This window comes from Vicugna pacos, chromosome 6, assembly GCF_048564905.1.
Source record: "Vicugna pacos chromosome 6, VicPac4, whole genome shotgun sequence".
Lineage (NCBI taxonomy): Eukaryota > Metazoa > Chordata > Mammalia > Artiodactyla > Camelidae > Vicugna > Vicugna pacos.
Window position 1 is genome coordinate 59,725,766 of NC_132992.1, and position 26,233 is coordinate 59,751,998.

The 26,233-nt window shown below is 41.0% G+C and overlaps 2 protein-coding genes and 1 long non-coding RNA gene across 6 annotated transcripts in view; 1 reads left to right on the plus strand and 2 right to left on the minus strand.

Moving 5' to 3' along the window:
• Window positions 1–26,233, minus strand: part of L3HYPDH (trans-L-3-hydroxyproline dehydratase) — a 75,828-nt gene that overhangs the window by 33,813 nt on the left and 15,782 nt on the right. For all 3 annotated transcript variants that reach the window (XM_072963139.1, XM_072963137.1, XM_006199722.4), the window contains 3 exons: window positions 22,946–23,075; window positions 18,620–18,929; window positions 15,547–15,628 (listed from right to left, as the gene is read on the minus strand). The gene's annotated coding sequence lies outside the window, so the exon portion shown is untranslated. The remainder of the gene's footprint in view (window positions 1–15,546; window positions 15,629–18,619; window positions 18,930–22,945; window positions 23,076–26,233) is intronic.
• LOC140696946 (uncharacterized) lies at window positions 19,086–22,313 on the plus strand. Of its 2 annotated transcripts, none has more exons than XR_012073658.1 (3): window positions 19,086–19,170; window positions 21,194–21,269; window positions 22,033–22,313. It is a non-coding gene; the product is annotated as an uncharacterized lncRNA (long non-coding RNA). The 2 variants fall into 2 exon arrangements; XR_012073659.1 differs by having other exon boundaries at window positions 19,103–19,166.
• GPR135 (G protein-coupled receptor 135) lies at window positions 23,658–25,489 on the minus strand. Its single transcript, XM_072963136.1, has one exon. It carries the CDS (start codon window positions 25,356–25,358, stop codon window positions 23,871–23,873), a length of 1,488 nt encoding a protein of 495 aa, XP_072819237.1. The 5' UTR covers window positions 25,359–25,489; the 3' UTR covers window positions 23,658–23,870.

The following is a 26,233-nucleotide window of genomic DNA, read 5'->3' on the forward strand; positions in this document are numbered from 1 at the left end:
ATGCTGACTTGTGCTAGCAAACCCAAGGTCCAACGGGATCATAAAACAACATTCCAAAAGACATTATCCCCTACTAATTCCTTCTACCACACACAGAGAAAAAGAAAACCATGCACAAGCCAATAGCATGGAACTTCTCCAGAGCCTTCTGACCACCATGTACGAAGCCCTCAACTATAGCCATGGGGACCGCAGCGTTTGGGGGAGGTATATGCACAGAATGAGGACGCATGAGTATGTTTTGTTTTGATTTTCTTTTCACTAAGCTGATCCCTGACTTTTCACAGATTTCCTAGCAGAAGAATCAGGGTGGATGAAGACATGGGGAAAAAAAGTTCCTCTGTGGCCAGTTCGTGTTCCTCCAGAGAGCCATTTGTGTGCACGTGGACGGGCAGCTGGGAGCCCCAGTTGCCTCCTGCAGGGGCTGGGGAGGTCATGCTGCTCCCTGGGAGCTGAGACGGAGTGACCTGTGTCTTCGTCCTCTGGGACAATGCAGCTCACGCTGGCGGATGTCCAGCAGAAAGCTGTCACCTTACATGGCCTCCCTGAGGCCACCTGAGTTCCTGCCAAGTTAGCATCAGCTCGGCTACTTGATGCCTTCTTGTGCCTCCTCCAGGAGTGCTGGCTCCGAAACCCCCACCATCAGGCTGTGAAATTACTAGAAAAAGCGTCATAGGGATATCACTGTTTTGTTTTTTGTCTCTTTTAACACGACAAGTTTTTTGGCCTTGGGCAAAAAAAGACCTTTCCTTAATGGAAAAGCAAGAGGAAATCAATATGGGACAAAGACTGAAACACCAGCAACCCCAGAAGAATACAAGATGTCAGTGGGTGTGACTCACACTCTCTGGGAATGCTTTATTGTCTAGTAACTAATCTCCAGAATCACAAAACCCTCACTCAAGCATTCTGTATGCACTTGCGTCACTGCAAGGCGTTACAAGCATATAGTATCTGAGGCACTACAGTCTGTTCACGGGAGCCTTCACTTACTTTTTATTCTTCCACACTAGTGCCCTTCCTGCCTGACAAGTGGAAGGATCTTGGGTGCGCTGGTCCTGCACGAAAGGAAACTGTCTTCCAGACTGTTAATGAGAAATTTTTTAGCTTTTTTTTTTAGTTAGTTAAGAGATACAGTTTCATTTTTAAAAATTAGAGTCAGCTTGCAGTCATTCACTGAAAAGAAAAGTATCAAAAAAGTACATACTGGCTCAAGCTTTTGAATATATTTTTATATAAATACATTTGAGCATGTTTATTTCTAATTGTGAATTTAATTTCTGTCTAGATAGTGAGAAATCAAGTCATTTCTTAGAAGATAATCTGTAAAATAGATGAAGTAAGTAGATTTCACACTTCTTTTTTCCTTTAGCAAAGGAAACCTTGTTCCAATGAAATCTGGTTGAAAAGTCCAGTAAGTAAAAATGAAGCAGCTTTCGCAGAAGCAGAGGTTACGGGTCCCGAGCCTAGCTCTCTTGGCTGTGATGTCCACCTCATGGTGACACAAGGCTGCTCTGGAGACAGCAGTCAAAATAAGCAAATGAGCACATGAAAAGATGCTCAACATCATTAGTCACGAGGGAAAATCAAATTGAAACCACGAAACATCACTGCACACCTATCAGAACACCAAATACTGGCAAGTATAGGAAGAAACAGGATCACGCATACACTCCCGGTGGGAATAGAAAATGGTGCAACTACTCTGGAAAATAACCTGGCAGTTTCTTTAAAAACTACATGTGCAAATACTATATAACCCGACAAATGCACTCCTGGGCATTTACCCCAGAGACGTGACAACTTGCCTTCACCCACAAGCCTGTGCACTGGTGTTCTTATGAGCTCTGTTTGTAATAGCCACCAAATGGAAACAACCAAGACGTCTTTCAACAGATGAATGGTTAAGCAAAGCCAAACTGTGGTACATTCACACTACAGAATACTACTCATCAGTCAGAAGGAATCCATTATTAATATCCGCAACAACCTGGATCAAGCTCCAGAGAATTACTGTGTGAGAAGGAAGCCAATCTCAAAAGCTTACATTCTGTATGATTTTATTTATGTAACACTTAAAATCATAGAATCATACAAATGGGGAACAGATTAGCGGTTGCCAGGGATTAAGGATGTGGGAGAAAATGGATGTGGCTAAAAAGTCAACAGGAAGGATTCTGATGGTGATGAAAATGCCTCTTATCTTGTCCAGATCAGCATCAACATGCTGGTTGCCATGTTGCACTATAGTTTTGCAATATGTTGATTACTGGGGAAAACTGGGCAAAAGGCACACGGGATTGCTAGTATTTCACAGACCTGCATGGGAGTCTACAGTTTTCTTAAAGAGTTTAAGAATATTTTTTATAACTATCAAAAAGGTTGATCTCTCTAAACACTGCATCTATGATTCTGGCTAACCCCACAGCTAGGACCTGGACATCACTTGCCAGCGGTTTTACCCTGCTCAGAACTGATCCACACATCACTCAGGAAGTGGTCATGATGTCTCTCAAGCAAACACCAGGCCCCAGGGTAAGCTCAACATTCCTCCTTCCCAGTTGAGTCAAAAGCACTTACCTGAGCAGACCATGAATCAACACAGGACCCAGTGCTGGAAATGCACCTCCTCCTAAGTTTACATCTTCTCATATTTGGGTAAATATTCGGTGATAAGACAGTGAAAGTAAGAGAGAAATTAACATCAACAAGAGAGGACTGGTTGTTGGTTGGTTGGTTTGTGTGGCACGTACCTACCAAACTCCAAAATGATGGAGGCTGTGTTATTTTTAGAAATACGTATTATTTGCCATGGTAGGCGGAATTATGATTGCCCGAAGAGGTCCATGTCCTAATCCCCTGAACCTAGGAACGTGCTACCTTACACAGCAAAAGGGATTTTACAGATATGATTAATTTAAGGATTTTAAGATGGGGAAATGATTCTGGATTATCCAGTGGGGCCGCTGTCATCACAAGAGTCTTCACAAAAGACAGGAGAGAGGTCAGACAGAAAAGGCAATGTGATGATGGAAGCAAAGATTGGAATGATGTGACCCTAAGCCAAGGAGTGCTGGAAAACTCTAGAAGCTGGAAGAGGCAAGAAATGGATTCTCTCATGAAGCCTTCAGAAGGAATCAGCCCTATCAACACTTCTGTTTTACCCTTCAAGACTTATTTCAGACTTACAACCTCCAAACTTTATGAATAAATGTATGTTATCTTTAGTCACATTTGTATTAATTTGTTAAACAGCAACAGGAAATTAACACATAATTTACCATACCATAAATTAATATACCATAAAGCTATTAAAGGAGGAAAAAAGAAATGAGATATATCAAGAGCTTTCTCTTGTAATTTTATCAAATTAATATTTTGCAGGCAAGATCGTGTCTTATAAACTGTATGTAGATTATGTATTTTAAAGCTTACCCCAAACCAGACAACTCCTATAGCAAGATGTTCGATCACCTCAAATAACTAACTTATTTGAACTCTGCTAATAAACAAGCCCATTTTAGGAATTCTTTTAGCAAGTTTATTAAGCACTTCTAGAATTTGTTCTAGCCTCAGGAAGAGTTCAGCTCAATAGCCTCATTTTTCTGTATCTCCATTTGAGAAATCCAGTAATCAAGTAAATCACAGTAAATATATCTACAGTTGTCCGCACACTTTTCTCTTTTTCCTCTGTTTCATATTTTGGAGGTAGATTTATATTTCATGACATCACTCCCTTTTTCACAAAATCACCACCATTCATTCATTCAAAAATTACTGACATATATATGTATATATATACACACACATACAAATACATACACATACATATATAACAGAAATATGTAATAGAAATTAAATAATTATTATGTATAGTAGATGTGTCAGAACAGTGAAGACTGATTCTCAAACACGTGAATCTCAGAACATGACATCATGCCCTGGAAAGATTCTCTAGGGCATTATTAAACTGATTTGAGAGCATTCAGAAAAGACACTGTGATCCTCAGGAATCAGCAAAGTGTTTTTCTGGTGGCTTCTAGCATGACTGATCAGGTGGAGGTGGCATCCACCTAATACAGGGGCTTCTGCAAAGTTCTTTTGTCCCAATATACTCCACACCCCACAGACTCCAACTAGTATAAGACTGTTTTCCAGAGAACCTATCAGTATGTGAACAACTTTACTTGAAGCAATGTTCCTGCCAAGATAATACATGTATGGCTTAAAAAAATATTCATGATATACTCTATAAATTTGACAAATGTTTACAAATTGTAGCATATTAGAGCAGCCCTACAGAATCCTTCTACAGTGTCTGCTTGAACATCCTTGGAGAATGAGGACCTACTCTATCCCTGTTCAATGTCAATAGACATTCTGTTTACACACAGCTGAATTCTGTCTCTGTTTAACATAGAGCTAAACTCCACTGCTATTTCACATCAGCTCTGTACATCCGTAAATAAATAAAATTCTGCCCCTCTATTCTAACACTTAAAGATAGCCATCAGGCCCTCCTGCCAAAATCTTCCCTTTTCCAAGTTAAACATTCAATTTTTTCTTCACTATCCTTCACAGAACAGTTATCAGTCATTAGGGTAATGCAAATCCAAACCACACTGAGATAACACTTCACACCTACTAGGGTGGCTAATGTTTAAAACAAAACAATAATCCATAACAAGCACTGGGGGGAAATGGAGAAACTGGAACCCTCATACACTGCTGATGGTGCCACTGCTTCAGGAAAGTTTAGCAGTTCCTCAAAATGTTATGTGAAACAGAGAGTTACCATATAACCAAACATTTCCCTGCAAGGTATATTCCCAAGAGAAACTAAAACATATGTCCATACAAAACTCATACACGGTGTTCATCACAGCATTATTCACTTAATAGCTAAAAAGTAGTGACAACCCTTCCCCCACAAAAAAATCCATTCATTAACTGATAAATCAAATGTGGTATATCCATACAATAGAATAGAGCAATAAAAAGAGTAAAGCAATAAAAAACAAAGAAGTACTGACACTGTCTACCATACGGACAAACCTTGAAAGTAAGGTTTGTTAATATGCTAAGTGAAAGAAGTCGGTACAAAACCCCCGTATGTTGTGCGATTCCATTAATATGGAATGCCCATAATAGGCCAATCCACAGAGAAAGTTGGTTAGCAGTTACCAGAGGCTGGAAAATGAGGGAAATGGGGAGTGACTGCTAATAATGCATATGCAGTTTCTTCTTAGGGTGATGAAAAAGTCCTAAAGTCAAATGGCGGTAATGGTTGCACAAGTCTGAATACACTAAAACCTGCTCAATTGTATACTTTATACAAAGTATACTGTATACAAATTGTATACTGTATACAAAGATGTTGAACAGCTTTTACAATTCTGCTTTATCATTTACTATCTCTTAGGCCTCATTAATATCAATGTGGTTGTGAATGAACTTTAAGATATCTTATGTAGAACCTCCCATTTAGAGAAATGAAATTTCAACAAAATAATTTTTAATGAACTCTGAAACTTGTCATATTAGGCAAATTAAACCAAACTAGTGAACACCCATTTATGATAAAAACCCTTACCAAAGTGAGTATAGAGGGAACTATCTCAACATAATAAAAACTATTTATGACAAACCTACAGCCAGCATAGTACTCAACGGTAAAAAAAAAAACAAAAAAACTGAAAACCTTCCAACTAAAATCTGGGACAAGACAAGTTGTCCATTCTCACCTTCTATTCAACATAGTCTTGGAAGTCCCAGCCACAGCAATCAGGCAAGAAAAAGATATAAAAGGGATCCAAATTGGAAAAGAAGAGGTAAAATTGTCACTATATGCAGACATGATATTATATACAGAAAACTCTAAAAGCGCCAAACAAAAACTACTGGAACTAATAAAAGAATTCAGCTAGGTAGCAGGAGACAAGATTAATGTAAAATCAGTTGCATTTTTTTACACTAACAATGAATCAACAGGAAAAGAAAGTAAGGAAATAATCCCTTTTAAAATAGCACCCAAAGCAATAAAATACCTAGGAATAAATCTAACCAAGGAGGTGAAAGACATATATGGAGAACTACAAAACATTGATTAAAGAAATTAAAGACTTAAAGAAATGGAAAGATATCCCATGCTCTTGGACTGGAAGAATCAATATTGTTAAAATGGTCAGACTGCCCAAGGCAATCTACAGATTTAATTCAATCCCTAACAAATTACCCACGATATTTTTCACAGAACTAGAACAAATAATCCTAAAATGTATATAGAATAAAAAGATCCAGAATTGCCAAAGCATTACTGAAGTAAAAGAATGAGGCTGGAGGAATAACTCTCCCAGATTTCAAACAATACTACAGAGCTACAGTAATCAAAACAGCATGGTATTGGTACAAAAACAGACATATAGATCAATGGAACAGAATATAGAGCACAGAAATTAACCCACAAACTTTTGGTCAGTTAATCTTTGACCAAGGAGGCAAGAACATACAATGAAATAATAAAGACAGTCTCTTCAGCAAATAGTGTTGGGAAAACTGGAAAGCTGCATATAAATCAATGAAGTTAGAATACTCCCTCACACCATATACAAAAACAAACTCAAAATGGCTTAAAGACTTAAAGACACGACATCATAAACCTCCTAGAAGAAAACATTGGCAAAACATTATCTGACATACATCTTAGCAATGTTCTCCTAGAGCAGTCTACCCAAGCAATAGAAATAAAAGCAAAAATAAACAAACAGGACCTAAACTTACAAGCTTTTACACAGCAAAGGGAACCATAAGCAAAATGACAACCTATGGAATGGGAGAAAATATTTGCAAAAGATGAGACTGACAAGGCCTTGATTACTAGAATATATAAACAGCTCATATGACTTAATAGTAAAAAAACAAACAACCCAATCGAAAAATGGGCAGAAGACCTAAACAAGCAATGTCCAATGAAGACATACAAATGGCCAACAGGCACATGAAAAAATGCTCAATATCACTAATTATCAGAGAAATGCAAATCAAAACTACAATGAGGTATCACCTCACACTAGTCAGAATGGCCATCATTCAAAAGTCCACAAGTGATAAATACTGGAGAGGGTGTGGAGACAAGCATATATCCAGAGGGAACCTTAATTCAAAAAGACACCTGCACACCAATGTTCACAGCAGCACTATTTACAATAGCCAAGACATGGAAACAACCTAAATGTCCATTGACAGATGACTGGATAAGGAAGTTGCAGTATTTTTATACAGTGGAATACTATTCAGTCATAAAAAATAATAAAATAATGCCATTTACAGCAACATGGATGTCCCTGGAGAATGTCGTTCTAAGTGAAGTAAGCCAGAAAGAAGAAGAAAAATATCATATGATACCACTCATTAGTGGAATCTAAAAAAAAAAAGAAATGAACTTATATATTAAACAGAAACAGACTCAGACAGAGATTACAGACTTGTGGTTGCCATGGGGGAGCTGGGTGAGAAGGGATAAACTGGGAGTTCAAGATCTGTAGATACTGATTGGTATATATAAAATAGATAAACAAGTTTATACTGTATAGCACATGGAAATATATTCAATATCTTGTAGTAGCTTATAGTGAAAAAGAATATGAAAATGAAAATATGTATATCCATGTATGACTGAAGCATTGTGCTGTACACCAGAAATTGACAGAACATTATAAACTGACTGTACCTCAATTAAAAAAATTAAAAACTACTGAAAGCATGAGGTTAAAAAATAATAAATCTTAGGCCCCAAAATGCATTTCATGACTACAAAGCTTAGTTAAAAATTTTTTTTGATAAATTAAAAACATGGAGAAGTTAATGCATATTGGTGTTTATTAGCCTCAAATGTTATTGAAAGAACTAAAACAGTTCATTTGATTTGGCTGAACATACATTAATTATTAAAGTATAGCCTTAAAATAGTATGTTTAGAAAGCCTGTCCAGTGATTTAGAACTAATTACCAAATATTCTTTTGCTAAATCTTTGCATTTGTTTTACTGAGGTTTGCTAAATTAGTTAACAAACTAAACCACAGCATATTTATAGCATATTTTTGATTAAAATGTGTCACAAACATACACTTTAAAATACTGAATAGGAAATTCTCTTATATCATACTTCCCAGGAAAGAAATTTATATACAGGAAGTTTGTTGTACAGTGTAATATAACAGTGTATTTTTATTCTTAGGAATAAATATTCTCAGGAATAAGAATTATGAGGAATTAAGGAAGCAGGATTGATGAGAAAAGTGAACTGTGATGAAATTTCAAGAAAAGCCTCAGCAGATCCCATAGGGGCTGGGGAGCTGGCTTGGTCCCTCAGAGCTGTCCCAAATTAAGGTCAGAGGCTGGATTTCTGTGCCCTGACATTGACCAGTCCTTGGCTATGGGCTTCCCCTGGGAGAGGTCATATCCTTGGGTGAAGCAATTCACTGTGCGGAGGGATTAGCTATGAACCGTCAACAGGTAACATGTCTGCCAGCTCAGAAGATGAGTGCCTTGGTCCAGAAGGGTATCTGGACAGGATATCACAGCACCACCACAGTTCATCCCTCACACTGCTTGGATTTATTTACTTTGTATGAACCATTTGTTCCATCTGGGTTCAGCTTCCTCAAGATTCTGGTTGGTCTCTTTTCCTTGGGAAACTTAGAGGAGAAAAGTCAGTGGGACAGAGTGCAATCCTACTACTGCAGTTGATCTCAGGGCTGCAATGGATGTCCAAATCTCCCTCTGTACTGCACATCCCAGATTCTCCTCACCCTTGGCTAGAACTTCTACTAGTCCAGGTGGCTTACCTGCTCAGGTGACCAGACCCTCATTACTGTGTGATCAAGCCGCTGCTCACTGTGCCCTTCTCAGGGCCCTTGTTCCTCTACTGTCAAGTTAGGCAGGAGAACACTCAAAGGTGCCCAGAGACCACGTGGAATCAAGTTTATTCCTTCTCCCCCGTGTGTAGGAGCAGCGCTATGGCTGTCTGCAACACAGTCCAAGAGCAGAGCTAGGTTCTCCCAGTCGGGGAAGCCAGCGCTTAGAGAGTCCCCATTCCTGGAGCCCTTTCTCCTTGTGTCTCATGGTATGGCTATTGGTGTTTCAATGTTCACTAAACAGACATGTGCTTTCAAACTGCATCCTCAACATCTTTTCAACATAGTGTTGGCAACCAGAGTGCTGACATGTTATTTTAGAAATGTTGCAAAGTTCTCCAAAAATGAAGAATCTCTTCAGGAGCCATGTCCTCTCTCTTTTCCCATGTTAGCTATGCTATTTAAGGACCACGTCAGTCGTATTAACTTTCTTTCAAAGAAGTAGCTTAATGTTTAATGGGCTAAGGCGGGGGGGGGCGGGATTTCATTCCATATGAACTGCCTACCAGTTTCCACATAATTAGGGTAGATATTTATCCAACCAGGATGCACCCAAAACTACATTTTAAGGTGTATAACCAGTATCTGGGTCCATGCCATACTGGTTGTTAAATATTTGTCTCCCAAACCTGCAGTTTGATAATTTAAAAATTTGATAATTTAAAATTGATCTTTTTTTTTTGGCACCAAAGACAGAGAATCAATCTGGAATCTATATAGAAATTATGGCAGCATTGATCTCAAGCTTACCTCTGTTATTGACTTAAATGCTTTGGTACATAAGAGTATTTGATTTCTTTCTTCCTTTTTTTTTTTCTGATACACTATCAGGTTATCTACTTCATGCTAAATCCAACACCGTTTAATTTCAGATTACTTTTGTACCACATCTATTCCAATTGTTGATTTAAAACAAAACCCACTCTTGACGCTTTTCCTCTACACATTTCTCAGGAAAATTTTTGCAAATAGGCTGCTCAAGAAGACTATATGGGAACAAATATATTTTTATCAGCGCCTTTAAAATATGCAGACATGCAGTATTACAAACATATTATCCCAATTAGGAAAGCAAAAAGAAAAAGTTAAATTGAAAAATGCTTTGAGGCAATGTTATATTTCAATAGTTCAGAGTAGTTCGTTTCTATTCTATTAGGTATATGGATAAACTTATGGGGAATGAGAATAGGGTAAAAATAGAATGAATTCAGAATTTATTAGCAACCTAATTTAGTTTGATTTTGTGCTTCCCTCAATCCACATGCTCTGTAAGACAAAACTGTCCATTCCCCTGCTTTTGACTAGGGTCTAACTGAGAGCCTGGCACGCAGTAGGTGCTCAATAAGCATTTCAAACTAATCAATGTTTCTGTTGCTCATCTGACACCCTGTAATTGCAGCCAATTCTCCTTCCCTCTTTCCTTTTGAAAGAATTCATTATTCCCTTCCCTCCCTCATTAGCCCGCTCTTTTTCCTTCCTTCTCTTTCTCTCTTTTTAGGAGATGTTTTCCCCTCCCCTTCAAAGTCCATCGCAGGAAGACATTTAGGAGATAATCATTAGAGTTCGTTCAGCAGCCAGTAAGAAAACAGAATCTTTACACATGACCACATTTTCTATTCCTCCTCTCCTGTTTGACATTTTCACCAAATTCAAGAAGCTCTGAATTTTCATGACTTTATTCAATGTTTAAGGGGGGTATATTGTTGCCTTGCATAGTTGAATCACAACTGAAAAACATTCCCATCCAGCCTGTCTGATTGTACATGATTTCTAAGAGAATCAGACCATTCCCAGGTCCCAGAGTTAGTCTGCGTGGATAATCTGCAGATCATCTGTTTTAGCCTTAAGACTATAAGACTAACTTCCCATTTCCAAGACAGAACTTGAAGAATCTTCTCTTTCCTTTAAAGAGGTAAGTCTTCCTGTAAGTTAGTTGAAAGCAATCAAAGCAAGCTTTAATGCAGTCTCCTGTCCTTCCTGTGGGGAATACAGGAGAGGCTCCCCAGCCAAGCAGGTTTACACCACTGTAGGCAGGCTGGGTGGTCTGCTCACAGAGGGGATGGGGGGAGGAGGTTTCCAGGCAGCCGGAGCATCCCCAAGGAAACCAGGGTCCTCTAAGGTGCACAAGGGGCACCAGTTAGTCTCAGTGAGTTCCTCACTGCTTGGCTCGCTGCCCTGAGACGTGGTCACTAGGGTCACTTTATTAGCAGAGCCAACAACACAGTCCTGACCTTTAGGAAGAGGAACTGGACATTCAGGAGCTGGTTGTCTGGGCTCCCAGTCATCATTTAAGAAGTTATCATAGGAGGTCAGTTTGATTCTTACATTCCAAATATTGATGCTTAAATTCAAATTGACTTTGAACAAAAAACCCGAGGACCATCTGGCAGCAGAGAGCCTGATGAGGACAAGGGAGGCATACTAACTGATATAAATCACACTTAAGAGAGCTCCCAGATAAGACTCGATTTCATGTCATCCTGCCTCCTTATTCTCAAAACTCCGTCCCTACACACCTCCCCCACCCAATCCTGCTGGGGGTTCCAATCCCAGTACTTCTGATTTTAGTTGTTTATTTAGCTGGCTATGTGATTTTGAGTAAGCTGTTTCCCTGAATCTCAGTCTCTGCATCCGTGGAATGGGAATAGCAATGTCTAGCGCACAGACATGAAATACATGATAGAAGCAAGGGACCTAATGGAAGCACTCAGTAAGACTAGAACTCCCAAGTTACAAGCCTCATTCTATTTTCCATTTAAAGACATTTGTCTCTCAGTTGCCTCGATATTTCATCCACATATATTATGAAATAAATGATTTAAACACAAAGTTAATTAAACGTTTATAGCACTAGTCATATTTATTCCAAGTTCTTTTTCCAGAGACTTAAGGAGGCAAAATAAAAAGATACAACACTGTATGATGTTCGATCACACATCTAGTTTTAACATACGTTGATAAAAACCTTAACTGTATAAATTATGTATTTAGTCTGTATTTCCTGTTTAAATACTTCAAATACATTTTTTGACCATTCTGAAATGTTAGTCCCAATATTTTAAGACATGACATCATCCAGTAAGAAGTAAAAGCATTCATACAATGCCATGGCCCTATGTGTCATTGATTAGGCAAAGAGCTACTAAACAGATAATAATGTTTCACCTTATAAAGGGAAAAAATTTTAACCAAAGGTTAATTTTTCTTATTTGACTGAGAAAGCCGAAGTTGAACCAATGTGACAACTGCTGGATAAAATGTGGTAACTGAAGCATAAGGAAACTGCTTTTAAATCTTTCATAATGAACACCCTTTTACCTCCTCTGCCCCACAGACTGTCTTACTCTGTCTGTCTACTCAGCTTAAGCTATGGATTTAACACATGATACATTTGCCTTAGCTTTGCATAGCACTAAGATGATACGTTATTTTTATATGAACCAAACTACTATCAGCAAGAATGTTAAGGTGTTGAAATGCACCATGATGTGCTTTTAAAATGGTTGATACTTTTCCCTCTGAAAATTATTGCACTTGATAACGGAGCCTCCTTGTGGGGAATTAATAGTACTTCAGTCTTTCAAATCACGGGTAAAACGTTATATTAATTTTTCCCCATTCACAGTGGAAGCGTATGTAGGAGTGCTCGCAGGGAAATATGTATTTGCCTGTGGACCCCTGACATCCAGAGATCGGCAGGCCCTTAATGACCACCAGGAGCGGTGAACTCTGCCGACTCTCCTTTGGTTTGTCTTCAGTCCTTGCAGCTAAAAGTAAAGCAGATTAACATTTTTTTTTCTTTGTTAGGTTCTTTGGAGAGAAAACAAGGTGAACAACAACTGTTGACTTTTAAACTGGCCTATGTAGTGGGACCCTTGAGAACATTATTAGTCAGGTGTGTGTTTTGCCTTAATCTAGCAGAGATTTCTCTACTTTTGACCGGAGAGCATATTCCTGAGAGGAAAGGTAGCCTTATTTAACAAAGCCCAGTGCTTTGGGAGAGAGATGCCAGCCATCCACACCAGCCAGCTCAACTTTATCAGTGAACATGGTAACAGCTCTTACATTCTGGTGCCTGTGCTTTCTTGACCAATGACAGGGATCCAGCTGAAGGAGGAAGAGTCACGGACAAGGGAGCAGTAATGTAAGATTATCTTCTACTCCTCGCTCATATGTTGAGAGGATAAAACAAGATACTGAATGTGAAAAATTATCTGAATCCAAGATAGAGAGGTTTAAAAGTAAAAAGGTAAGACTGGCTTACAGTTTGAGTTTTTTCCAGGTTTTTTTTTTAACTACTCAAATGCACAACTTAGAAGTACCTCCTATGGTGGTATATGTTCAAGGGCCCAGGCCAGTGACTCAGGCCTCACTCAGAGGCTACTGGGCAGAAAAGGCAGTGCCTCCAGCCAACAGGCCTGAAAAAGCCAAGGGTTCATTGCAGGGAAAAAAAAAAAAAGAAGGTAAATGATTTTACTCCCAAGACCAAGTAGAGGGATCTGCTCCCCTCTTCAACACAGACCCCTCAAAATGCTCTTTTGTGGTTTATTTTTACCATTTATTTCTAAAATACATGATTATAAAAATATAATAGGATAAATTATTAACCGAAGAATCTTATATTGTTTGGTAAAAATATTATTTAGTAGTAATATTTAACAGGTATCTTTTCAGATTTCAATACAAGATGATTATCCAAAAATAAGGTCACTCTAAATATTTTATAACAGACTTTTTTCTTTAATGAAATTTGTAGATATAATCTCACTTTACTAAATACAGATTTCATAATAAAAATCAGCATTTGTTGCCCATTTACTATGGGGAGGCATCATGCTAGGTGCCCTATATGCACACACAGTATGTAAATTACTCCATGTTTCTTCCTAGGGCTATTTTTCAGACTTGAGCACTAGGAGGTGGAGCCCAAGTAGAAAACGGTGGTATTCCCAAACTGAGAATGTACAGATCAGAGTTCAAGGCAGCTGAACTGACCAAAAATTTGTAGACCAGAGTATTAGAGAAAAGGGAGTTACGTGATGGATGGAGACAGAAGTCTGCAGGGGGACTCTCCCAAAGGTCGTTACAGAACTGGGGTGTACATATAGAGAAAAAGCTTGCCATGAAGCCTAGGAGAGATTGGCTACTGTAAAACTGGGAGATGAATGAACAGATACCGGACATTATATTGGACTTAATGACGTTGGAGTTATAGTCCAGCCAGAGTGGAGAGATTTCACAGAGCATATTGAGCATTCTTTTAAGACAACAGAAAGACTAACTTGGCAGGGAAAATTATGTCCTCAAATAAGAGTCATATCCTAGGACTAAGGACAAAACTAGACTGCCTTAAACAAAGATTAAAAACCAAGCCTGAAACGATCTAAAGGACACACTAGTAATTTAAGTAACACACCCTTTAAAGGAAAACACAAAATCCACTGTCTACAATGCATTGTCTCAATATCAAACATATAATCAAAGATAACTAGACAAGAAAAAAGGAAAGGAAATATGAACCATAATCAAGAAGAAGCAGACCCTTCTTCTTGATTATGAACAGATCCTTGTATAACCCAGATGTTTGAAACAGCAGGCAAGGACTTTAAAAACACCTGTTATAAATTTGATTAATGGCTTAAAGGAAAAGGTGGACATACTGAATGAACATGTGGGAATTCTCAGCAAAGAGCTAGAAATTCTATTTATTTCCAATATAAATTTTTCCTATTCTAGAACTTCATATGAAATCACATAGTATGTACTTTTGTACCCAGATTTTTCTCTCGGCAAAAGGTCAAGCATTAATCTGTCATTGTGTGGCAAGTAGCTTATTGCAAAGTAAACAATGAAGTCATTGGATGCTTATACCTAAATGTAGAACAATGATTACGATAGTGACAAACGCAGACTGATAGAACGGTATTTTCTTCACAACCCATTACATCAAGAAGTGTAGCAAATTGTGATGTAGCTTTCTAAATGGTGAATAGTGCTTGATAAAAATATAAAACAAATACAAATATTTATAAAATAGTCACACTTAAAACTTTTTAGTGTTTACTAAACTATGTTTAAAATACTGTGTTTCTATGAAGAATGAATTAAATCTGTGTAATTGCATAATGATTCATAGACTTGTCAGCTATTTCAATATTTGGTGAGACATTTGATAGTTTTGTGGGATGTGGGACAATTCTGCCTCAGGCAGTGTTCTCATACACTTTGCAGGACAGTTAGCATTCTCAGACACCACTAAGTGCTAGTGACACTGTGATACCAAAAATGCCCCCGTAGAATAAGAGCAACTCTGTCTTCTCATCAAAGTCTTAAAACTGTCAGATTAACATATTTTCTCTAAAATGCAGAAAAAGTCAAGATAAAAGACAAACCACAAACTAGCAGAAAAATATTTGCAAAAGACACATCTGATAAAGGACTGTTATCCAAAATATGCAAAGAATTTGAAAAAGTTAGTAAGAAAATGCACAACCCAATTTAAAAATGGGACAAAGACCTGAACAAACACATCAGAGAAGACATCCAGATGGCAAACAAACATATGAAAAGATTCTCTACATCACTGGTCATCAAAGAAATGCAAATTAAAACAATAAGATGAGTACATACCTATTAGAATGGCCAAAATCCAAAACACTGACAATGCCAAATGCTGGTGAGCACGTGGAGCAACAGGAACTCTCATTCATTGCTGGTGGAGACACAAAATGGTACAGACTTTTCAGAAGAGATTGTCAATTTCTTACAAAACTAAACATACTCTAACCATACAATTCAGAAATCATGCTCTTTGGTATTTACCCAACTGAGTTGAAAACTTATGTCCACACACAAAAAAACTGCTCAGCAGTTTTACAGCAGCTTCATTATTTCCAAAATATGGAATCAACCAAGATGTCTTTCCATAGGTGAATAGAAAAATAAATTGTGGTACATCCAAACAATGGAATGTTATTTGATGCTAAAAAATAAATGAGCCATCAAGCCATGAAAAGACATGGAGGAAACTGAAATACACATTGTTAGGTGAAAGAAGTCAATCTGAAAAAGCTATATACTGTATGATTCCAACCATATGACATTTTGAAAAGACAAAAGCACAGACAGTAAAAAGACACTGCTTGGCAGAGGTTGGTAGATGAATAGGTGGAGAACAGAGGACTTTTAGGACAGTGAAATCACTCTGCATAATGCTATAATGATGGATACATGTCATCATACACTTGTCCAAATCCACAGACTGTATAATATTAATGGTGAACCTTAATATAAATTATGAACTTTGAATAACAATGTTGTATGTATGTCAGTTCATCAACTGTAACAAATCTCATGGAGGATATTAATAGATAATGGGGGAGGCTATGTACATGTAGCAATAGGGAGAATATGGGAGATCTTACCTTTCAATTTTGCTGTAAACCTAGAACTGCTTTAAAATAATTAAATAAAAAAAGGGTGGTAAACTTTCAAAGAGTTTAAACATGATAAAACAAAAGATATACCTTAAAAATCCGTAAGAATAGATATTCAAATTCCTAGATAATATATAAAACACATATTATCCAGAAAATTGACTACTTACCCTTCTCATTGCCTAGCTTCAATTTTCACTGCTATTTTATCTTCATTTTCTCTGTATCCATATACTTCTTATTTTTAAGTAAGTTCTAGTCACCCCTATTAATATAAAACAAACTTACTTCCATTGTCCCCTCTAGCTGTCTTCCTCTGCTCTCTATAGACCAAGTGCTTGAGAGACTGGCCTCTGCTGCCTTCAATTTCTCACTGCCTATCACTAAGGTATCTGGTGTCTGTTACAGGCAGGCTCCTAAAACGACTCATTACAGTCACTAATTATCTTCTAATAGCTTTTTCTCAGTCCTCATCCTATTTATCTTTCTGTAGTATTTTGTCTATTATTGTTCTTTCAGCCATAATAATTGCTGGGCATTTACTATGAATATTTACTAAGGACCCAGCACTATGCTAAGTGCATCACATATACTATCCTCTAAAGTCGTTATTATTCTTTTACACATGAGGACACTGAGACATCGTGAGATTAACTTGTGCACTGTCACATAGCTGTTAAGCTTTACACTGGGTTAGGTTGACCCCCTAAACTGGCTTCCTTAGCCACTCCTGATAATGAATATGCAGTTATCGTAGGAGATTCAGAAAATGGAGGACAGTGCTATTATGGGTTAAATTGTGCCCTCCAACCCCCACCGCTCCCAACCCACCTGCAAAGATGTGCCGAAGACCTAACCCTTGGCACCTGTAAATATGACCTTATTTGGAAATAGAGTCTTTGCAGATACACTCATGTCAAGATTAGGTCACTTGGGTGGGTTCTATTGCAATACGACTAGTGTTCTTCTAAGAAGAGGAAAGCTTGAGCACACAGATAAACAGCTTGTCAAGAAAGACAAGTAGAACGCTATGTGAAGACATGATTAGAGCAATGCAGCTGCAAGCCAAAGGATCCAGAGATTGCCGGCAAACCACCAGAAGCTACAAAGAGGCAAGGAATGGTTCCCCTACAGGTGTCGGGGGGGGGAGCAGAGAACTGCCAACACCTTGATTTTAGGCTTCCAGCTTCCAGGAACTGGGAGAGAATAAGTTTCTGTTGTTTTAATAGTTTGTGGTACTTCATTATGGCAGTCCTATGAAACGAATACACATACAACCAGAAATATAAAACAATACTCCCTTCACTGTTAACACTGTGATATATTTATGTCTAGTCTTTTTCTGTGTGTGCATTCATTTAAAAAATAGGTGTTACCGTTGAATATTCAGTTCAGAATCTTGCTTAAGTTAAAATTCTAAGAGGATTTCCCCAACTTATTAAAATATATACAAAATTCATAACTATATTTCTTTGTATGAATGTATCATTTATTTAACCATTTATTATTGGGTGTTTTAGTTATTCCCAATGATAACTGATAATCTTTATATCTAAATCTGTCCATATTTGTGAAATACTTCTATAAACTCGTTGGGAGAAGTGGAATTGCTCATCAAATGATACATTGTTTATGTCTCTTTCCCTGATTCTCTTCAGCAAACCAGCTGACTGTGGTTTAGCTTGTGTTTCTCAAGATACCAGGCCCCACTTTATTGTTCATCACCAAAAATGCACTGTTTCTGAGAATACCCTTGGACTTGAACTTCCCCACACTGTTTTAAATCAAGTTAGTTCCTTAGGGAGAGCTTCAAGACTCTCTGCCTAAAGGCCTGTGTATACCTCTGAGCAAAATCCCTGGGACACTGCTCTGAGGCTGGGGGAAGAGAGCGGCCTGTTTCTTTCGGGTACCTGCTTCTCTGGGAGTGATTATCTGCTTTAGGAGCAGGGCAGTGGGTGGAGGCAGCAGCCTCTGATTCCAGCGTCTCTTAGTTCTTTCTAGCACAGAGCCTCCCCTCTGCTAACCAGGTGGGTAAGGACAGTCATGGCCCCAATATTATGCACCTGAGGTCAAGCATCCACCCTGTGAACGGGGGACAGACGGAAGAGAACGCCCAACCTCTCAGCTGTAATCACTTGGGATTTAGCCTCTCCAACATGGCGCTGTAAAGATGAGACGTTCTCATCTCCTGCTCCTCCCAGGAAGCTATCTGGCCCTGGGCTGGGAGCTGGGGAGAGAGGGGACCCTGGGTTCTCGACTGTACTCACCGGAAGCTTCTATCACACACAGCTGAGAGAGCGAGGAGGTTATAATTCAAATTCCACAGACTCCTGCTGTTCTGAGTTAGAGTAGACTTTCTCGCATAAATGTTTCTTCATTTGCTGTATACTCTTGCTACCGAATCAGGTTCGTCCTGCCGGACTCACAGTAAGCCAAAGGCTAAGCCGCGGAGGCATGCAGCAAAGAGAGGGCGTCCACACAAGGCAGCCAAGCGAGGAGGTGGAAACACAAGCAGCTCTCCCTCCGCAGAGGCGAGCGCGCGGGTGCTTATGGGATAACGGAGAGAAGCTGGGCCGTCTGCAGCGCGGGGGGCGTGGGAAGGGTGATTGGAAAAAGGTGCGTTAATCGTCCTCCTGCAGCCTTCTGCGCAGGCGTAACTAGGCTACAGGCCTCGAACCATCTGAGGGTGGAGTTTCCAGCCTCTGACGTCAAAGGTCACCGGGCAGTCGCGCATGCCTAGTTGGAGGGCCGGTGGTCAACCAACTCAGCTCAAACTAGGCACAGCTGACCCCAAATTCCTGGAAAATAACTCGGGCAGGTATCTTATTGTTTATGCTACGTTTTGCTTGGAGGACAAGCAAGTCTTAAAAACAACCTTGATTAGTGAAAGCAGATGAAATGGATTTGAGTAACCATTACCCATAGTTTGGCTCTTCTGACAATTTACAGAGACTTCAAGTAGCAGCTTTTTCAGTATTCTCCACCAGCTATACTTGTTTCGTCCGCGAGCAGGTCACATAGTTTTTCAATTCCATTCCATAAGTAGAACTCCCAACGTATACTTCATGTATTATTTTGATTAACCTCCAATACTAAAAAGTTTCAAATCATCAAAAATATTAAAAAGTAATTTTTTAAAACAGTCTAAGACAGCATTATAGGGGTTGCCACAGCCCTCTGTTAATGCTGAGATGGAGTAATAATCTTTCTGTGTCCAAAGAGGAGCTCTAAGTTTGTCCAAAGTTAGAGCTGGACCCTCTGGGACTGAGTGGGGTAACTCACACAGCCTGCTGTGGATGTGACCGGAGACAAGACTGGTGGGTGCCTCAGAGGATGCCGGCATAGACATGACCACTGAAGACTGATGTTCACCTGTGCCTTGGTGCTAAATAAGCCTGTAGAACCTGGATGCTGCCATCTTAAATTTCTAACATTTGGCAGAAGAGGGGATTGGGGAAAAACCTGAGTTCATAATAGTGCTGTTCTTGCATTGTGAACTAGGATTTAGGTCTGTAAACATGTAGGCAATTCTTTTGACAAATCTAGTTGAAGGGAGAGAGCTGAGGGAGAGAAAGGGGGGTGGATAAATAGGAGAGGTTTTGTTTTTGCCTTTTAAGTGAGAGCTTAGGGCATGCTTAAGTGCTCATGGGAAGGATCTGCTTCAGCAGGAAAGGCTAAGGATACCAAGGAAAGGAGATAATTGATAGCATGTGGTTCCTGAGGCTGGGGAGGGGAACAGCTTCTTTATTATTGGAAAGACAGCTGGGAACTGGTGTAAATCCGGTTTAGTTTGTTACATTTGGTGGCTAAAATATGAGCGTATATATAACTGAAGGCTTCCTTTTTCTGTGTGAAGTAGGAACAAAAGTGGCCTTCCAAGAGAGAAGAATTGGTTAAAAGTCTGAGTGGAGAAAGTTTGACGGGTCACTAAAGGGGCAAAAAGAATGAGCTGACCAGCGAAGAGGTTCAGACTGCTGGGCAGGGTGGAGGAGTCCAGACAGGCTATGGCTTCTGGGTGCAGAAGACACTAGTTAATCTGACACTATAATTTTTCTTCAGCTGTGATCAGCTGCCCTAGGGTAGGGATGGAGAAGACCAATAGGATCATCTAGGGCTGGGATTATACTAGAAAAGAACTGCTCAGAATCTCTTCATATATTTTGAAAAGATGCCTCTTATACAGCTGTTCTCTCTTTTAAATTTTGTTATCTATTTCCCACCCCTTTGATAATTGTTTTTATATCCCCTGGCTCTTTTCCAGGTATCCCATTATCTTTTACAAATTAGAGAGGCAATAACGTGCAGTGATTAAGACAGGACTTCTGGCACCAGTCTGCTAAGTACAAATCTTACATCTAGCATTTACTTCCTGTGTGTTCTTAGACAAATCACATAGCACCTCTGTGCTTCAGTTTCCTCATCTGTAAAGTGGATGGAGTGCTAATATTAGCATCCTCCCACACCTTGGAGGATTGCTTTGAGGATTAAATAAGCTAATGTATGTACTATGCTGACTATGACTTGTAATTTAAATAAGCTGGGAGCAGAATGAGATAGGAAAGATTACATTCTAGCCTTTATGTACTAAGTTTTATTTAGTACATCCCAATATTTCATAGCTTCTCTTTCCTCTTTTCCCACAAAGTCATAAGGAAAGGTCTAAGTCTTATTTGAGAGTTATTCTCATCTTTTGTTCAAGGCACTAATTTTTGTCTCTACGTATTTACAACTAAACCAGATTGGTTCCTGGCATTTATTTACCTACGTGTCTTTTTATTCCAAATCCATCTCCTCTCTTCGATAACCACTTCTAAAACTGCTGTAATTTTTCTTCCCCACAGGTAAATTGAAGAGTCCTGATTATGGCCAACTATTATAAAACTCAAAGCCCTCAATTAAGCTGTATGCCCCCTTAAGGTGGGTACTGTGTTTTCTACCTTTTAGTAGCCTTAGCATCCAGGAAGTTTCTCTACATAAAGTACAAAATAAAAACAGTAGGTGGTAATGATGGTGATGGATGACCGAGGTGGTGATGGTGATGATAGTACCGTAACTTCTCATCCTTGGTTTCCCTAGTCATTGATCTCTGTGGGGGCAACAGAGGGTGGGGAAGGGAATATGGGGCTCTGAGGTTCAAGTCTTAGTTCTATCACTGACCAGTTGTATAGCCTCAAATTTAAAAACAAACACAAGGCTGTAAATTGCTCAGTAACATTACCAACTTTCTGTCTCTCCTCTCCCATTCTTGCCAATCATAACTTTTAGAACCACTAACAAAACAATCTCCTCCCCAAGCCACCCCCTTCCTACAACTTCCTACCCTCTGCCTACGAAGAGTTAGGGTGGGAATTCCTGTTCTGCCTAAAGTCTTCATGCCACCACCTTGTCACTTCCAATCTCATGGATTTTCCCTTCAATCACCAGGCAGGTTTATGCCATGTCATGTTTATTTTTAAATACCTTCCTTCAGTTCTTCTCGGGCAATACCATATTTTGCAACATGCCCGCCTCCTTCCCCTAAGATCTCTAACTCTCTTTCTGCCTCTGTTCACAATTGCTGAATCCCCGCTCTAGGATACCTTTCATAATTGGAAGACTTTATCATTTTTCCCTAAATATCAGATGTGACTTCCATTTTCTCACAATGCTAAAAAGTACACAACTTTTTTGCCTTTAACAGGATATCTGTTAAATGTGAGTTCAGCTGCATTAAGTCTGTACGTGTTTTATAAGTGCTAAAGAGAGATGATCCCACCTACTTTGTACTACACTCAGTATAGCAAGATCAATTCAGATAATTTATAAACTTCCGATTGTGATGATGCCTTGAGAAAGAGAAACAATTAAAACACCTTTAGCTCTGACAAGAATCATATATTTCCATCTTTGATTACAAAATAATGACATACACTCATGTGTCACACAAAAAAATTAAATACTAATAAACATCTTTGAACACTTCATGAGGGAAAAAGTGTCCTTTTCACATTAAAATCTTTATATGAGAGCTGATGTTTCATAGTTTAAAGTACTTACTCAGTGAAGGCTGTGCAATATTGAAGAAAAGAGGGGCAAGATGGAGGAAAAGAAAGGGAGAAAACGCAAAAACATCTTTTAAAAATTCTGAGGAAATGATTCTATGTACAGTGGCATTTAATGTGAGAAATTTCACCCACACAAATCCTAAATTGTGCTTTTGAATTTTTTTTTAAAAAGCATCTTTGTTTTGCACCTTTTTGAAGGTATTTCCAGCTTGATTGAAGTACCTCTCTGACTTTGTGCCTAGGTTATGAATACTCTTATTACATATAATAATCTCACAGCCATTCTCCTTTCAAATAAAGAACACATTATTTTAGATGTCTTGTCTATAGAGTAACCACTTTTTTTTTTTTAAACAAATGTTCCCAACCTTCCAAATGTAAGAGAACATGATCTTCTTGGAGACCTTTATGCTTCTTCCAAGAATGCAGCCACTTCTCAAAAAATTTTTTGAATTCTTTAGAATCATCTTCGGTTAGTCAAAAGCTACATAGGATAGCCAAGTTGGTTACTTTATAGACCTCTCATATATGTATATATGCATTACTCACCTGATTCAATCAACTTGACTTCAGATTACATTTGGTTGCATCCAAAAATCAAATTTACCTCCAAAGCAAAGATTTTTCTATCATGAAAATTATTTTTTAAGAATGTGGAAGCTTTCTCTGAGCAGAACTCCTAAATCATTAGAAACAAAAGTAGCATGTTAGAATAAAGTTAAAGACTCAAAGCTTCCAAGGCAGATAATATTGGGAGTCCAAGGGGGGGACATTAATTTCTAAGTATAATTCTAGAATACTTTTTCAAACAGCCACATTTCTTCATGTTCATACTTCTATTTGGGCCTCAAATGGTTGAATTTTATAGTAATAAACCACCTTTTCAAAATCCTAAAATGGGTTTAAGTAGTATATTAATTAAAATTTCCCACAAAGATTATAGGGGGAGGGTGAGGGGAGGGGGGAGGAAACGCACCAAAGTAAAGATAAGAATTTATACTCCTAACTTAAGCACCCAAAGCATGTGTCAGAGGTGCAAGTTCTAGAAATCTGAAGTTCTGTGGAATGCTGGTGATTTAGAGAGGCCTTCAAGCAATTTTTAAGGTCTCCATTCTTTCCTGGAACTCTACATATTTGAACAAATACCAGTTGCATTTAATAATTTTGTTTGTTTCACAGTGTGAGTTCTGTAATATTAGCTATTCAGTAATTGTGAATTTTATTTTTGTCACTTTTGGCACTTACAGTTCACAATGCTTGGTTGTGTGGTTTACGATTGTTTTAATTTTTGCATTTTACATTCCTTTGGGCACTTCTGAAGGAAGGGAAATTTTGTATGTTTTTGGGGGGAAGTGGTAAGCCTTCCTGTCTCTTTTAGTTTCGTTTTATGAAATACACGATTCTTCCCGGAATCCTGTGTTTTAAACGAAGTGGGTGAAAATTTGCCTTCACAAGCTGTGCAGCCCAACCCTTCTTAGAGACTGGTATCCCCGGGTACGGATTTAGGCTGTTTGGCCGCTTCTGTCACAGCCTCTGGTGGCCCCTCCCGGCAGAAAAGCACAACTGGATTTTTGCGAGCCCACATGGCCACATCCCCTCCCATAGCGCTGGTCGGCTTGGAAGAGGACGTCCGGCTGCAGGCCCCCAGGCGGTTAGTACAGCGATTTCGAAGGCGATTACGGCTTCTGGCCTGCAGAGCCCGGCCCTGGTTGGGCAGGAAAGCGTCCACATTCCTAGTCCGGTAGCCCTCTTCCCGGCTGCGTCCTAGGAGCATCGAAATGTTGGGGTTGCGAATGGCGTAGATGACAGGGTTGATGGCCCCATTGGCCCAGGTCAGCCAGACGGCCACCACGTTGAGGAACGAGGGGGCCTCCGTGGCCTGGGCCTGCCGGGCCGCAGCCAGCAGCACCAGGAAGCAGTAGGGCCCCCAGCAGCAGATGACGAAGACAATCATGATGAGCACAGTGGTGGCGGTGCGCACGTCGCTGAAGAAGCGCAGCACGCGCGCGTAAGTGGTCAGGGGCCGCACCCGCAGGTCGGACAGGCGCACGGTCTTGCAGATGTGGTAGTGGCAGAAGCACATGAGCAGGAAGGGCAGCAGGTAGCAGGCCACCACCAACCCCACGCTGTAGGCCGCGCCCAGCTGCGCGGGGTCTGGGGACGTCCGGTACAGGCAGCCGTGGAAGCTCTGCGCCGCCGGGGGCTCCTGGGGCGCGCGGAACAGCTCCCAGGGCAAGGAGAAGCCCAGGGCCGCCAGCCAGGCGCCCGCCAGCAGCTGCAGCGCGCGGCGGCGCCCAATCTTCTCCCGGGGCGGCCGCACGATGGCGCAGTAGCGGTCCAGCGAGATGAGGGCCACGCTGAGGGTGGACACGATGCCGAAGCACGAGCTGAAGAAGCGGCTGGCGGCGCAGAAACCGCGCCAGGGTCCCGCGGCGGCGGCGGGCGCCGGGCCTCCGGGCGGCGTAAAGAGGTCCAGGAAGGCGGCGGGCAGGCAGAGCAGCGCCGTGAGCAGATCCGACAGGGACAGGGACAGGATGAAGGCGTTGGTGACGGTGCGGAGCTGCCGGTGCTTCACGATCACCCCCATCACGGCGCAGTTGCCCAGGCTAGACAGCAGGAAGATGAGCAGGAGGACGAGCGCCTGGGCCGCCACTGCCGCCCCGTGCGACAACAGCGGCGCCGCCTCGGGGCCCAGCGGCAGCCTCCCCGCTGCCCCCGGCGCCCCGCGCCCTCCAAGGCCGCCGCCAGCCGGGGCGCCAGTGCTGTCGCCCCCGCTCCCGTCGCTCTGGTTCCCCAGCGCCGCGGCCGCCGCGGTGCTGAAGGAGAGCACGGCCGCCGCCGTCGCCGCGGAGGAAGTCCCGCCAGGCGTGCCGGCCACGGAGGGGGCGCCGGGGTGTGGGCTGCCCGACAAGGCCGTGCTCACCGCCGGGCGGACGGGCGGTGGCGGCGGCTGCTCCTCCATGGGGCCCCGCGGCGGCTGCAGGTCTGCTCATGCCGCACCGGGGAAGGCGGCCGCAAGCCCGAGGTGGCTCGGGGCCGGGGCTAGAGGCATCTGCCCGGAATGGGGCTCGACCGGAGGAGGGGTGGCAGTTGCCCCGGACCCTTTGGAGTCCTTGACGTGCGTTCCAGGCGTTGCCGAGGGAACCGCGTGTTTACGCAGCAACGCGGGGCGGGACGCCAGCCAAGTACCTTCCGAAAAGCCGGCCCAGGACCTCACCTCTCCCGGAGGTTACCCAGCCACGGGGCTGGGGGGCTGGGCTTCAGAGAGTGCCAGGTCGACCTCCTCAGGGACCACTGCTGGCCAAATAAATCTGGACGGGCCCTCATCTAGGTGACCAAATTCAACAAGGGTTCACTCTCAAGCTCTCCTGTTAAATACAAATGTCCTGTAGGGAGGCCTGGGGTGGGGAGTGGGAGTGCTTTGCTTCTTGTGGGTGTTTCTGGCATTTATAGGTAGGAAAGGAATCTAGAACCTGAAGTGGAAAATGACCCAAATCCGGAGATCTTAAACTTGAGGGGGCAGAGAATTTTAAGCAAGTTGTCCTCAACCTTGAGGGTGCAACAGAATCACCTAGAAGGTGTGTTAAAACACAAGTAACTGGGCCCAACGCCAGAGGTTCAGATTCAGTAGGTCTGGGGTCCTGTCCCTGAATCTGCATTTCTAACAAGATGCTGGGTGGTGATGATGTTGCTGGTCCAAGGACCACAGCTGGAGAATCACTGATGTAGTGAACTTATTAAAATGCAGATTTACTGTCTGACTCCCAGGATTACTGAGGGTGGCCCCATGAATCTAAACCCCCATAGGTGATTCTGATACAGGTGCTCTGAGGAACT